This window comes from Schistosoma mansoni (genome assembly GCF_000237925.1).
Source record: "Schistosoma mansoni, WGS project CABG00000000 data, supercontig 0183, strain Puerto Rico, whole genome shotgun sequence".
Taxonomy (NCBI): domain Eukaryota; kingdom Metazoa; phylum Platyhelminthes; class Trematoda; order Strigeidida; family Schistosomatidae; genus Schistosoma; species Schistosoma mansoni.
In genome coordinates, this window is record NW_017386067.1 from 30,789 (window position 1) to 47,108 (window position 16,320).

At 31.7% G+C, this 16,320-nt stretch overlaps 1 protein-coding gene and 1 non-coding gene across 2 annotated transcripts; one reads left to right on the plus strand and one right to left on the minus strand.

Moving 5' to 3' along the window:
* Positions 1–3,935: 3,935 nt before the first annotated feature.
* Smp_129280 (hypothetical protein) lies at positions 3,936–4,172 on the plus strand (the record flags this gene model as incomplete). Its single annotated transcript, XM_018794721.1, has 1 exon — positions 3,936–4,172. One exon carries the CDS (start codon positions 3,936–3,938, stop codon positions 4,170–4,172), a length of 237 nt encoding a protein of 78 aa, XP_018647024.1.
* Positions 4,173–13,942: 9,770 nt separating this feature from the next.
* Positions 13,943–14,014, minus strand: Smp_tRNA_02281_Pseudo_CGA.1.1. Its single transcript has one exon. It is a non-coding gene (tRNA).
* Between the last annotated feature and the right edge of the window lie 2,306 nt (positions 14,015–16,320).

Consider the following 16,320-nt stretch of genomic DNA (forward strand, 5'->3'; position numbering starts at 1 on the left):
TTACTCAGTTATAAACGGCAATATTTAATTATATTTACAGTGAATGCTGTTTCGAACATCGATTAAATAAACTGGAATGTAATTACATATATTTTAGACTCGATTTACACAGGTGTGGAATTATTTTCCTAGATAATTATTCCCTGTGATTTTGTGTGTATTTGAATGAAGACTGGGTAAGTGATTTCCATCTACCTCTTTTCACTTATCTTTATATGTATTTGATTAAATTAGGATTAAAAAATAATTATTATTAGAATGGAGGTTCGTGGAGATTGTAGTGATTTCAATAGTTGAATTTATGAGTCGATGTAAGCTAGACTACCATTAGAAACCTGGAAGCACTGAACAGTCGTTTCGTTGCTTAAGATCAGGGATCGATTGAAGTTAAACATTAACACCAGTGGATGCCGGGGCAGTGGTCAGGATGTTAAGTATTTACGAGCGAGACCGAGGGTTCTAGGTTCCAGTCCCTCGTGAAAGATAGTGGATGCGCAGTGCTGAGGAGTCCCATACTAAGACAATGCGTCCGTTTAATGCTCCAAGGTTTTCAATGGTGGTCTAGCTTTCATAGACTGGTGAATTCCACTATTGAAACATAATCATCGAATTGAGAGTGAGTAACGTTGATTAGTGATTGGTAGTTTTAAATCATTGATTGATTTTATGTCGTTGGACAATAGGTAAATAATCAGAAAGCACAAGTATCAATAAAAATGAATGAATGTCGCTCAATATCATAAATTAACTGAAATTAAAAGAATACGTATATGTATATTTCTTATTGTATAATCGTTAAGCAACTAAACTATTCATATTCGTGTCCCTCTTATGATAAGCTTTATTTTGACCTATAGACTATTATTATACGATTTACCATTCTTGAGTTATCCCTAGTCCATTAATTACTGTTCCCCTTATTCACAGCCACATTTGGCCAAATCTTGTACAAATGTTATTTTCTATTTCATGGTACGATGTGGTCTGTCTGTTTGGTATATAAACCCAGTATGTTTGAGAATAATGATTCGCATTTCAGGGGCTATTATTAGTGTTCTGGACTTAACTAGCTAGGCAGATAGCAGGACCGACTAGTGCTCAAGACCGCTCGTACGGTTTTCGTGTGTCATTCGGTCCGATCGATAAATTCACTACTCTTCAATTGGTGGGGATCATCACGTTATATATGTTAAACAGGGCACACACACACGACATAACAACTGTTGATTTTTATTTGACTTTGAATGAATTCAATGTGGTTTTTTTATTCAAAGTAGCATTAATTTTGTATTAATTAATCTATCATAAGTTTTTGTTCAGTATCATGTTCAACTTGCAGCTGAAGAGGAAATTAAGAAAAGACGTTGGAAGTAGATCGGACATACATTAAGGAAATCAACAAACTGCATCATGAGGCAAGCCCTAAATTGGAATCCGGAAGGGAAGCGAAAAAGAAGAAGGTCAAAGAACACATTACGCCGGGAGATTGAAGCAGATATGAAAAAGGTTGAATGTTAACTAGAAAGAACTGGAAAGGATTGCCCAAGACAGGGTTGAATGGAGAATACTGGTGGGTGGCCTATACTCCTCAACGAGGGGTAACAGACGTAAGTAAGTAAGTATCATGTTCAATGGTATTAATTCTTTGTTGTTTTGTATCTAAGTGACAATTATTTAATTTGATAAATTATATAAATAAATATTGAATTTAGTCAATTTATAATTGAATAAATTCGAATGTAATTAAATCTTCTACATATCTTGCCAACAAATATTCCCTAAAAAGGAAAGATTATATTACAAGATAGAACTCATAGACTTCAGTTTTCACAATAAACAGTTGACCATTGTATCGATGAAATAATTAATAATATTTATTGCCATTTTCATTGGTTCAGAAAACTTTTATCACTATGTCATGATATAATTATTACGTAATATAACTATTCAATGAGTATTGTTTCATTATCAGAAGGGGGTTTTTTGAAGATTTTAGTAATTTTTTCTAATAGTTGAGTTCATGAGTCAATTAAAGCTAGACCACCATGAAAAACCTGAAAGAACCGAACTATCCTTGCGTTCCAGTATAGGACTCTTCAGAACTGCTCATCCACGATCCTACCCCACGAGATTAGAACCCAGGACCTATCGGTCTATGCGTATAAACGCTTAACTTCTAGACCACTGAGCTGACATCCAATGGTGTTAATGTCTAACTTCAACCAATCCACGAAATTGCTTCACCGTTCACCATTGTCTTCAATGAGTTATTATCTCATAACAGACCTGGTTGAACTTCATTGGTCACGGCTTCTCACTAGAACTTCATGAAATACCTCTTGAACTTGAAGTTAGATAATATATATATATATATATATATAAACTAATTGAAAAGAAATTTCGATCTAGTCATCTCTTGTTTTACTAAATTTTTATGAGTTTAGATCTTTACTTTTTTACGGTTATAATTGATCATTAATGATAATAATAATAATAATAAATTCACTTAGTATTGTATGTTTGAATCCTTCCATTGATGTTTAGGACTGCAATTGATCAGTCTTTTATTTGAATATGTGCATATTGCCTCGTTATTGCCTTAATTCACAAGTATTCTAAATAAAGATGGATAGTGGCAATAGCAATGAGATTCAGGACGCACGTTTCATTCCACTTGACATTCGTCTACTGGATGTACCTATATCCCACAGTTGATGTTCATTCTGTAACTCAAACCTAACACCGTTCGCTTCAAATACCATTACGTTATCCAGTTAACTATTGAGTCCTGATAGTCACTAGCTTCTGCAATATTAATACAAGTATAAGTCCCACATGTGATAAGTAAAAAAAATTTTTTTTGTTTTGTTTACTCATTCCCCAATTACCTATTTGTTCATTCATTTTAAAAAATCATTTCAACCAATCAATTAATGCTTAACAAAAAAAAATCATAAAAAAAAATTAACCAATCATTATTAACCAATAATAATTTGAGCACATATCAAAATAATTGAAAAATTAAAAAATAATTAAGTAATAGAATAAAAATTGATAATTTAATATCTCTTTCTCTCTCACTCCCTCCCTCTCTCTCTCTCTCTGTATATATATATATATAAAACAGATATTTGAAATTTAACTCAATTGAAATGTGCTCCCATCCACCATATTTAAATGATCAATTTAAAATTTAAAAAAAAATAATTAAATATATACACTAGAAATCGATTAATTATGATCAATAATTTTTTTTTTAATTTTTTTTAAATAATAAAATAAAGTGAATATATAAATGTACATTCTCACGTCCATTTACACAAATTACATATATATATATACATATGGACACATACGGGAAACATGTACACACATACATACACACACACACACCTATATATATATATATACTTGTTTATGTAAATATACACAATTCAAATTAGCTTAATGTTCTCCTTTTGTATATATAAATATGTATATATATATATTTATATTTTTTTGTTTTTTAAAAAAAAATAAGTTGGGATTATGTTTATTATAAAAAAACATTATAGATATATATATGAATATAAAAAAACAACAACAGCCACAACAACCATAACAACAACCACCACAACAACAACCATAACAACAACAACAGTGGATTAATTAAATAGAATGAATTTTAAGGTGAATTCATTCAAGTGAACACCACCTATTACTACTACTACTACTACTACTACTGTTACTACTACCATAGTAATAATTATTTATTTATTTATTTTATCATAATCATAATGAATTTGGATATAAACACTGAACAAGAGAAAATAAATATGATAGAAACTATAAATACTACTGATGAAAATACTACTACTACTACTACGACGACGACGACTACTACTACTACTAATACTACTACTACTACTAACATAAGTCCCACAGTTACAACTACTATGACAACTATATCTACAAATATTCATTCTAAATCAATTGGAAATAGTTTATATGAACGACGTAGAAATTGGCGTATACATCAAATGAAATCATGTATGGAACCACCAATAAATGTTTCAACGACATCAATTTATAATAAAGATGATGATGATGGAATAAGAATGAATATTATGTCTAAAAAATCAGATATATTATGTAATAAAGAAAATTGGTGGGGAAAAACTATTAGTCAGTAAGTTAGTAATTGTTTAGTTGTCAGTTTTACGTTATATATATATATATATATATATATATATATATATATATATAGGAGTAAAACTGAAAGACGGACCTAATCCAAAATGAAAAACACTTTGTATTTCATTTAGACTGACTCTTTAATTCATGTTCCAATCAGTTATTTAATACATCCTTTAAAAAAATACCAATATGTTATTCTCAGCGTTCGCTCACGAGTCGGACAGGTTCTGGGTTGAAATCTCGCGAGGCGGGATCGTAGATGCGCACTATTGAGGAGTTCCACAATAGGACAAAACGGCCGTTCAATGCTTCCAGGTTTTTTATGGTGGTCTAGCTTCAATCGATTTATGAACTTAATTATTAAATCACTCCAATATACACAGAACCTGTTTCTGATTAAAAAAAAAGCTTTCAATAGTCAGTAATATCTACAAATCATTTACAATCAGAAAAGTTTCCTCACAGTTTGAATGTTATACCTATTTGTTTCCACTTATCATTTATGGGATCTATATACTAAATAATTGTCATGTTTTCATTTGAGTTTTTCAATATTTTACATTGTAACAATTTTTTTTGTTTTTAAAAAAGCCTATCGATACATACAGTTAACATTTACAAATTAGTTAACTTAAATAAATTTAGAACATTGAAGTTTACTACAATATCTGTACAGTTGAAAAAACCAAACAAAACATGGCCTAAATATTTGACTAGGTCATTAATGAGAATTTATAGCGTGACGGATAAAATGTTAGACAAATAATTTGTAAACTTTAAAAAAAAAACTATTGTATAGTTGAAGTCATGAGTCAATTGAAGCTAGACCATCAGGGAAAACCTGGAAGTACTGGACGGCCGTTTCGTTCTATTGTGGGACTTCTCATCAGTGCACATCCACGATCCCGCCTCACAAGATTCCGACTCAGGACCTATAGGTCTCGCGCGCGAGCGTTTAACCACTAGACCATTGAGCCGGCCAGTATCCAACGGTGTTAATGTCTAATTTCAACCAATTGTCTTCAGTGAGTTGATATCTCCCAACAGACCTGATTGAACTCCACTGGTTACTGCTTCTCAATCGAACTCCAGGATTTCAACTATATGAAATTACTAAAATCTCCACAAAACCCCCTTCTTAAAAATTTATTGATTAAATTCGGTTGAGTTTTAACTTTACTCAACATTGTATTCATGTAATATGATTGAATGGAATGAATATTTTGATTCAACAATAAAGCTGTTACAATAATACTGAATATTAAGTTACTTATAGAAAGTTTGACTACATCACAATTAATCTATGGAAAACACTTGATGGAGTCAAAATTTCTAATAATTTTTAATATTCTTTCTTATTAATTTCATTATTGGTTTTCTGTAAGAAAATTATTTGTTTTAAGTTAAATATTGAGGGGGTAGAATTCATCCATTTGTTCTTTGTTGTTGTTGTTGTTGTTATCCTTACATATGGTTACTCAAATTAATTAGTTTACATTATGTACTGAGTTTAGTTAAACAACCATTGAAAATTAAAAAAAAAACAAACACTGAATACTTGTTTTGTTCCAGTCGAGTTTAACCATTTTTTAGAATGAGATAGTTGCCGATCAATAACACTGGAAGATGATTGGACAATATTATGAATTGATTATTGTGAGAAATATAAACATTTGATGTTAACTCAATAGTCTGTATGTTAACCACTTGACATTAGATCAGAAAGTCCTGTATTCAATCCATTGTGTTAACGTTATGAATGAGCACTACTGAACAGTTTTATACGAATACAAAGTAACTGTTGAATGTTTCTTAGATTTTATTAATTGTCTAACCAATAAGATTCATTAATCTCCACGATGTCCTTATATTTATATTATTTACTGTTTAACTGTCAGCTATTTGAGTAATTGAAAATTATGATAATTTCAATTTTTCAATATATACCTTTATTCTCACATTCAATTAGTTGATGAAAGATTCCGCTTTCCTACATATTACATTATATATTAAGTTAGAATTTGAAATTCTGTTCAATGAGCAAATAACAGATTTGATCATATTATTTTAGTGTAGTCTTAAGTATTTCATTCAAGATGAATCCATTGATTCCGTTACTCTATTTATTACATGACTGACAGTTCAACTTAATTCCGATATTTTAAAATTTTTAGTCAGAATACTGGAAGATTACATAAATGATCATAAGAGCTTTCATTATTTAGATCCATTTTGTATTGTTCGTTTGAATCTTCCCATTGTTGTTTAGGACTGCAATTGATCAGTTTGTTATTGGCATATCTGCATCCAATGTGAACTACCTTGTTATTGCTTTAAATCACAAGCATTATAAACAAAGATGGATAGTGGCTAGTAGTGGAATACAGGATGCGCGTTTCGTCCTATTCGGGCTTACAGCTGATGATATCGGTAGAATGCAAGACTAAAATGCACTGTAAATTCGAACTTTCGCTAGGTATATATATATATATATATATACATATATTTCATACTTGAAATCAGGAGTCGATTGAAGCTAGACCACCATGGAAAACCTGAAAGCACTGAACGGCCGTTTCGTCTCATTATGGGACTCCTCAATGGCAGTGCGCATCCACGATCCCGTACTCTTGATTTCAACTATGAAAATACTGAAATCTCCACAAAACCCCTTCTGATATATATATACTTCTGAATAAGATATTTTTTCATAACATTAACATGACAGACTACGTTTTAAACTATAACCATAAAATATTGTTTTATTACTCATATGAAGTACTTTATAAAAATTCAAAATGTTTTCATTTACATAAACATACTTGTATTGATTTTAATATACTGGGAATTAAAGAGGGAACAGTAAAACCTCTAAAACTCATTCTCATCTTGCTGGCTTTTGTGTCGTTTTTACTGTTATTCACTTTTAAACATTTTACAGTGGTTGAACTACAATGAAGTTTTTAATTACGTTTTCCTCTTTCTCTCTCTTGCCTGCTCGCAGTTAGTTCACCACTAGTGTTAATGTATTCATTTCCACAACCTAATCTCTTGGGTGTTGGGAATACGAAAATAGATCAACCACAAAGTTGAATAATCTAGCCGACCATATTTATTAATTTATTTATCGACACGATTATCATAACATTTGTTACTTGTATTTAGTTAACTAAAAGTTGAAGGTATTGTGGATACGTGTTGCTGAGGATTCTTATAGTATGATGAAAAAGTTGTTGAATACTTCTTCTCACTAAAGTTAGTCCTTGGCAATAACACTTTGAATTCAGTAATTATCTGAACACCCTACAAATAAGCAACATGTTCCCAATTAAATAGTGTGCTTATGTACATACAAAGATTCTTTCATTCCTCTAGAATTCTTTACTGTGATAATCAAACAATTTTATTTTGATCGTTTCAATCTAAATTCCTTTGTTCCACGAAAAATGAATGGATAAAAATGTAAACTAGAGACTTGATAGATCGAGCTATTCCTACAGTCTTTTACTTCAATGTAATGTAAGTGATTTGCTTTCCATCACAGTTGCCACCAGCAAAATCGAAATCATGTGAATAACAGTTTTAGGAGTTAATATTAAAAACTGTAGTTAACTGCATATTTGATACATGATTTGTTAGCGATTTCAATTCAGTAGCCTAGTAGATGATAATATTTAGGTCTAAAATGACAGGTATCGGATAGGAATATCAATATGAATATTAACACTACGATGCATGTACATTCATCCATCTTGATGAATCTCAAGAAGATGAAAAGCACGTTCTGGATCTTAATGTTCATTATTATCCGAATATTACTAAAATTATAAATAACAGGTTTTGATAATTTAATCTAATTGAGTTAATTGTTTTACGTTACAGTTTAACTTAATTCAGTAATACATGAAAAATAGTTTTAATTCACAGCTTTCGTACTTCATCTATTTGGATGTATTCAATTTTTTTTCCATTAAAACAAAATGGTTACAATACTTTCAAATAAATAATGAACTGGAAGAAATATGAAATTCATATCCGGAATGGTAGACTCTCAAAGACACACCAAACAATTCTACAGATATCCATACCATTTTTCTTTCCATATCATCGATTGTTGCATCTGGGACAAAACTTTAACTTTTTTTCAGTTTTTTCAGTACTTGAGGGTTGAGTGAAGAATTATTACTGATGGGGAGGATGACACATTACAAATTCGGTTGAAGTGTGCTGATATGCTGATATTTCGATTTGCATAGTTGGAAATAGAATATGACAGAGTCTAAAGCAGATTATTTAGTCATTAATACATTTGGAAGAGTTGATTACAAGTTTATCAACATACAACAATGAATAATAAACAAACTATAAGATTTTCAGGTTTTAGAAACATTCATTCTCTTATAGAATAGATAAAATGTAACTAATAGTGGAATCCAGAACGTACTTTTCATCCTAATTACAACTCTTCAGCTGGGTATGACTTTATCATAGAGCTGATAGTCACTACATGACTTGAACCTAATGCTTTTCTTTTCAAACACTAACACGTTATTAACTTGGCTATTGATTCTAGATAGATACATGCTTGTGCAACGGATATGAATTTTAATTTCTAATGGGTTAGCTTATCCTGTTGATTAGTTCATCCATCTTATTTAAAATTATGACACCATGATCTTACCTCAATATATATAGTGCACGCAGTGTCGAGCCACTTAGACTGGTGGCCAAACTGTAACTTGATCGATAGCATTCGATCAGCACTAAGAAGGACTTGACACACATGACATTGATCACCACCCAGTGATCAATCAATTGTGATGACACCATGATTATTTTGAAACAGTCTGGACAGGATTCACTTATCCCAATCCAGATTGATCAAAGTCTAGCCCTCATATGAACAATGGAATAATCTAAACCAATAAAAATTAAAGAAAGAACTCATTCATTTGATTTGAATTAAGTATCAACTCTGAAATTAATTACTTCTATATGATTTAAATGGTCCTGTACAGATACTGGTCATATGATGTTTTGTTTTGTTTTTAAAGTCTAGTAGTAATTGAAAAAAAATGCTTGAACTTAATTTTTATTTTTGTTTTCATTTCTGCCGATTAAATTTCGAAGTAACACAAACGGATACATACACACACACACACAAACGGACATGGGAACAAATACATAACGTCACTTTCTTTCTTTCTTTCTTTTTGCTTTTCTTTCACTTCACTAAATAAATAAAATCAGATAAAACGATAAATAACCAACGGTATCTAAGTGGGTATTTTTTTGTTCAAGTTAGCTTTATTTTCCGGTAAATTGTTGTTAGCAACAATTTTGATTTGATGTAATCAATAGACATCATCATTTGGGCTATTAAATATTAAACGTATTCCTGATATAACTAAACATTTTGCGTTTTAAGAGAATATTATACCGCATCCTAAATCAAGTTTGTATTTGACAGTTAACAAAGCCTTTAGCATTGGGCACATGACGCTTGTTTACTGTGATTTGGTAGGTAGGGTAATATAAATTTTGGTTTGATTATCAAAGCTATTCTATATGCTTATACTCGTCTGGTTTTATTTTTATCACTTATGATATTTAGAAGAAAAAATATTTTGGCTATAAAGAGTGTGTATAGATTGGTGAAATTCGTAGATCATACTTCAGAAAAAGTGAAAGGCAGGAGGTACTGTACTGATATTTCATTCTCATATAGAAATCCATAGCATAGTACACTTATGTGTTCACGAGAAGTTAAATCTAGAATCCTTAGGTTTAATAACAATAACTTAACCTTCAGACAAATAAGGTGACTTTCAACGGGATTATATAGCCGGTAACAACCTCATTTTATACATTTCCAGGATTTTGTTAAACTCTTAGCAATTTTACATTATCAAGCTTTTTATGTTCATGTCACGGAGAATCACCGAGAATCTTCTAGATACTTTCTTTAAGCTTTGCACTTTATATACTCATTTCAAATTCAGTCTATGTTTGGAATATAACCATCAGAAAAGATTTTCTTTCTAAGTTTTTGATATCACATTGTCATCACTATTTGATCTAACAAAGTGTTCAGGTCAAGTACGTAAATGAATTATAAATGGGATCTTGTGCATTCAGAGTAAAAGTTTACTCAAGTGAAACTGTTAACAAACTTGAATAATGAACTATTTATCGTCCATATTTTGCTTTTTTTTAACGTAAGATAAGCAATGAAAATAGTTAAATGATAAAATAATCACTGATGATATTGTGACATAATTCGACTAACATTCATACAACCTTCCCTTTGGTATTTTCATAGCTTAAACTTATCTTAATCACACATCTCATTATTATTATTATTATCACCATCGTTTTTATTATTACTATAACACATATTGTTGTGATGGGCGCTGTCAGAAATCTGATATTGATACACTACTTGCTACGAGCTAATGAAATGCATTTGTCCTTCATGTTACTTCTGATTGCCATCGATTGATCTTTTCATTAGGCTACTTTTGATCGGCTTACCATATCACAAACTATTTGAGAAATTTATTCAGCATCTACCCTTATTTATTAATTCATTACCTAATTCATATTTATTCTATATATTACAAGATTCCTTATTTGTAATTACATTATTTGGTAAATATTTGTGACTTGAAAATAGTTTGACGAATCAAAGAAAGTGATCGGTCGACTTCAGCACAAAGTACTTCAACAAGTTTCCGTTTCTTACTTCTTCGTCCTTCCTGACGATAAATATTCAATGATCGCCAGTTAGAAGTTAGCAGCCCAGTCAATCGATATCTGAATAATGTACATTCTTTTCGTTGCATATTCCCAGCAAACACGATATCTCTGACTAGGCCTTCTGTAACCTTTACAGTGAAAAGTTGTACACTTTTTAGAAACGCTTCTGAATAGGTTGTGTGATTAATAGCCATGATGATCCATTAAAACAAACGAAATTAGATAACTTGTTGAAATATCTAGATGACAGAAACAGATAGCCCAGATGTTTAAACAGACCGCCTCTCTCTCTCTCTCCCTTTCTCACCCCTTGTTATTCATATTCATTCCGATCAGTAATCTCATCGTTTCATTGAACGGATAAAATAATAACCATCATTATGTTTATCCAGTAGTCAACAATTTTCATCTTAAAATATAGCATAATACTTTACCATCTGTTCTTTGTATATGTCATAGAACTATTTACTCTGATCTCTATTTTTTTTTCGAGAAAAAATACGCTAGTAGAAATTGTATAATATCTATATGCCTTAGGGATAGTATTTGTAAGAAAATATTCCTTGGTTTTTGTTGCTATTTTACACTATAGATAGAATTTCAGCGATTAATGGTTGTGTGAATAGTGTATTTTCTTTTTATAGTTTACAATAATGAAGTAGTTTCAGTTAAGAAACCATGAAAAAAAAACTAGAAAGCATTCGGAGTTTGTTTCGTATGGGACTCATCCGCGGTAGCCATTCATGATTCTACTACCGGAAATTGAACTGAGTACCTTTATGTTTTGTTGTGAGCACTTCACTTTCTGACTTCCGAGTTACTATCCGGTAGTTTACATTCTCGTTTTGAATCATTTCATGATTTGCCTCATATCATACTAAACTGAAGGGGTCTATGATATTGATAACTCACTTTGAAGTTAGATTTTATTAGTAACCGATTTCATTTAGAAAACAACTAAAAAGGTAGAGTCAATGAAACGATTTTCTGTGTTTGTAAAGGTTTTTATTTGCCCTTTGTTAATATTCAAAACTAGAATTGTTGTCATAAGTGCATCCTGTTAGGATTTCCTTGATATGACGTGATGTTACATATTTTACTGTATTTGAAATATAGATAGTAATCAAATTCATGATATATGTTTCGTCGTATTTGTGGCTTATCGGCTAGATGTATTTCGGTGTTGGTGTCAAGTAGAACACAGTAAACAACCTCACCAATGATTGAATCAGGATTGTGGTAGGTAGAATTTAATTAATGGCATTGGGTAATAACAGATCAAAGTCCTAGACTAACTTACGTTGGAAAAGGTAACCCAATTCACTACTAACTTAATAGTTCTCAGGTATATTGATTGTGTTCAGAGTCGTTAGTCCTGGATTTGAAACAACTATTCACTAGTACCAGTTTTCGAATATTTCTCAACGTGGTTTTCATTCATGATGAAAATTAACTTCATCATCCGTACATTTCTTGACAATAATTTTAAAGGTATATATCTCGGTGAATAGTTATCTTTTATGTTTATAACATTCGAGTGTTAATCATTGAGTTGAAGATCTTAATCCATGTCCCGTACACACTATATTTACTGAAGTTCAAGTAGTTTGTTAGGATTGCAACCAAATATCACACATAAAATAAGCCGGTTTAATGTTGAATACATGAATCTGTTTATTATGACTGAGTTCCAGCATTTATATTTCTAACAACAAAATATGGTTAACAATCTTTAGTTCCCGGTTTGCATAGAATACAATATTCACACTTGTAATAAGTCCTGTTAACGCAGGTATTTGAGTTCATTCGTAACACAATCTCAATGAATAAAATTAATATACTCAATTTGTGGTTTTCCATTAAGAAGAAGCAAAATATATAACTTATATTTTATTGAGATCATGAACGGACCAATGTTAGATCACCGTTGAAGAACTGGAAGCAGTGGATGGCCGTTTCGCCCCAGTATGGTATTACTCAGTAGTGCTCATCCATGATCTCGCACTCAGCACCCGAATCCGGAACCTCTACTCTCGCGCTTCCAGGTTCTCGATGGTGATATAACATCGATCGATTCATGATCACAATCAAAAACTTAACGTTCTCCACAATACCATACTAGTAATTACCATGTGCTCAGTAGTGACTAAATTCGTCACGTAATTCTCGGAGTTCTGGTGAGAAGCCATAATCAGTGGAGTCCAATCCGTGTAGGGTATGAGACAATTATCCACCTCAGACAATGGAATATGGTCGTGCAATTATGTGGATTGGTTGAAGTAAGACATTAACACCATTGGATCTTGGCTTAATGGTTTAAAGGTTAAGTGTTTGCATGAGTCTGGAGATTCTGGGTTCAAATGTTGAGTGGGCGATCGTAGATGAGCACTACTAAGGAGTCCCATACTGGGGGTTAAACGGTTGTTTAGTACTTTAAGGTCTTCAAGAGCGGTTTGATATTGATCGTTTCATGATCTCAATAAACAAAAAAAAACTCAATAATCTCCACAATCCTATACTGACATAACATAACAGTTTAGTTATATTTTTTTAGTTGGAACAAATGGCCTATTGATTTTATAAACTCAATACACACATTAGATTATTATTGAATTAATTTATTGATTAATATCCCCCACTGCCAGTTCGATATATTTAAATCAATCTATTGATCAAATAATTAAAATGATATATAATTGTTCACTGTACAATTTGATGTTGTTTTAATCAATGATGGGATCAGTGTTCTGGTGTATAAGTAAATCTTCATCTATATATATATATAACAAACAGTCTTGTCACTTTCATTGCATTGAATCAAACTAGTCTTATCTTGTTTAACAAGTACTATATATTAGATCAGAGGGGGTTTTGTGGAGAATTTAGTATTTTCATAGTTGAAATCATGAGTCAATTGAAGCTAGACCACCATGGAAAACCTGGAAACACTGGACGGCCGTTTCGTCCAATTATGGGACTCCTCAATGGCAGTACGCATCCACGATCCCGCACCCGCGAGATTCGAACCCAGGACCTACCAGTCTCGAGCCAGAGCCCTTAACCGATAGACCACTGAGCTGACCGGCATCCGATGGTGTTAATGTCTAACTTCAACCGATCCACTGGTAGGTCCTTGGGTTCGAATCTCGCGGGTGCGGAATCGTGGATGCGCACTGCCACTGAGGAGTCCCATAATAGGACGAAACGGCCGTCCAATGCTTCCAGGTTTTCGATGGTGGTCTAGCTTTAATTGAATCATGGTTTCAACTTTGAAAAATACTGAAATCTCCGCAAAACCCCTTCTGATGAACAAATATTCTTTGAACATAAAATCACAGAGCAAATGTCTTACTGTATTAAGAGTTCAGCTGTTATTTATGGATGCAACATGAAACTCATACAAATCGAATCATTCGTGTGTAATATTTTTCTGTTTTTATGATGTCCAAACTCCATTCCTAAACGCTAATCAATAAAAAAATGTAATGCAAGAAAGAACTCAGTATTATTATTTGTCAGAAAGTAGTATAATAGGTTAGTTGGTAAAACCACTTGACTCTTAATCACCAAGTTATATGTGCTAACCCTTTTTCGCATATCTCGGTCTAGACAGTTAGATGGGCATCCATGCTAAATGTAGAATTTATCACATTTGTATATAGATTCAATTTGTCACCCACAATTAGGATAGGGAGATGAGATTGTCAGGGCAGTACTTGTGATAATAGAAAAGATCAGATATGGAAGACATAATTCGAGAAGAAAATATGAACTAGTAGAATCAAGAGAATTTATAAAATAATTTAAGGTTTAAATAATAAAACAGTGTTATGGTTATACATGCAGGGATTCTTTACATTACTCATTTGATCGCTTTTAATACCTATCTGATCAATGATCCACTCTTTATCTAATTACACAAGTGACTGTTATAATGATTGTAGTTACTAGGGAATATTGGTTCAGCAACTCATTGTATTCCAAGTGATTAATCAGAACTTCTAAACAACAAACAGATCGACTTTCTTTTATGATACTGACTCAAAAACGCATAGGATTACATGCATAAATCAATTACGTCACGACAATGCACTACAAATAAAAAGTCACAGTTTATTGTTAACTAAGTCATAGGTACGATAAAAATAAAGAATAAGTCTATAATTAATTTTATAGAGGTAAGATCATGAGTCAATTAAAGCTAGACCACCATGGAAAACCTGGAAGCACTGGACGGCCGTTTCGTCCTATTGTTGGACTCCTCTGCAGTGCCCATCCATGACCCCCCCTCGCAGGATTCGAACCCAATAGTTTAAGAACGATCAAACTTATACAAACAGTAAATAAGTGATTTTTTAAGTTTACAATAATAAAATTAACATAGCTCAAATATTTATTAAATGTTCAACAAACGAATACACAGAAATTTTTTGTATGTTAGCTCTCAAAGTTCCATCATTCCCGGTTATTCACCCAGATCTAACAATTATTAGCTTTCAAACAATAACAAAGGTGTAGTTTCAAGCTGAATAAACATGTTTACACTGCAAACACATTACATCATCATATTTTTATGGCATTCAAATATTATTACTTATGTATTTGCATTTGGCATAGTCATTAAATTTTTTTGATCAGTTTTTATTTTTTGCACATGTTCATTGTGGATAGTATTCAATGTCCAAAACATTATTAGAATAGTTAAGAAAAATACGATCAAATTGTTTTACTACTTGTATTATTAAATTTATAATGATCATTATTTTATCTTTTTTTAAACTTAACTATCTTATTAGCACAAAGTATAGATTGGGTGTACACTCAGATTAAAGATAAAAGAAAATTTCTAGAGAGCTAGTGAAGCAAGGGTAGTTAAATGATGATAAGAATCGATGATTTATTAGACTTGAGTATTGCGCTTTACTCATTAAACTACTGTTTGACAAAATTTGTTTTTGTTAACTGGAATCAAATAAATATCCATTTCATCCTGATTTTCGACGGTTAGTTTGTGATGTGAACCACAAAATTCAATATTCGCCCCAACCTGTTTATACTGCGTAGGATGAATGTTAACATAGCGATTAGTAGGAACTGTCAACAAAATCTGTTACAAATTCTATAATTTGGTGGTATCATATTCTTATTCGGTAATTCTTTCTTCTGTTTAACACATTCATGGATGCGCATTTCTGAGGAGTACAATAATAGGGTGAAATGGCCGTCCAGTGCTTCCAGGTCTTCAATGGCGGTCTTACATTGATCCATTCATTATATCAATTTAAACTCAACAATCTCAACAACTCTATACATCAGTAATTGCTGAAGTAATCGATATTTAGAAAAAAAGCAGGTAAATCCAGATTTTAGACTCTTAAAATAAAG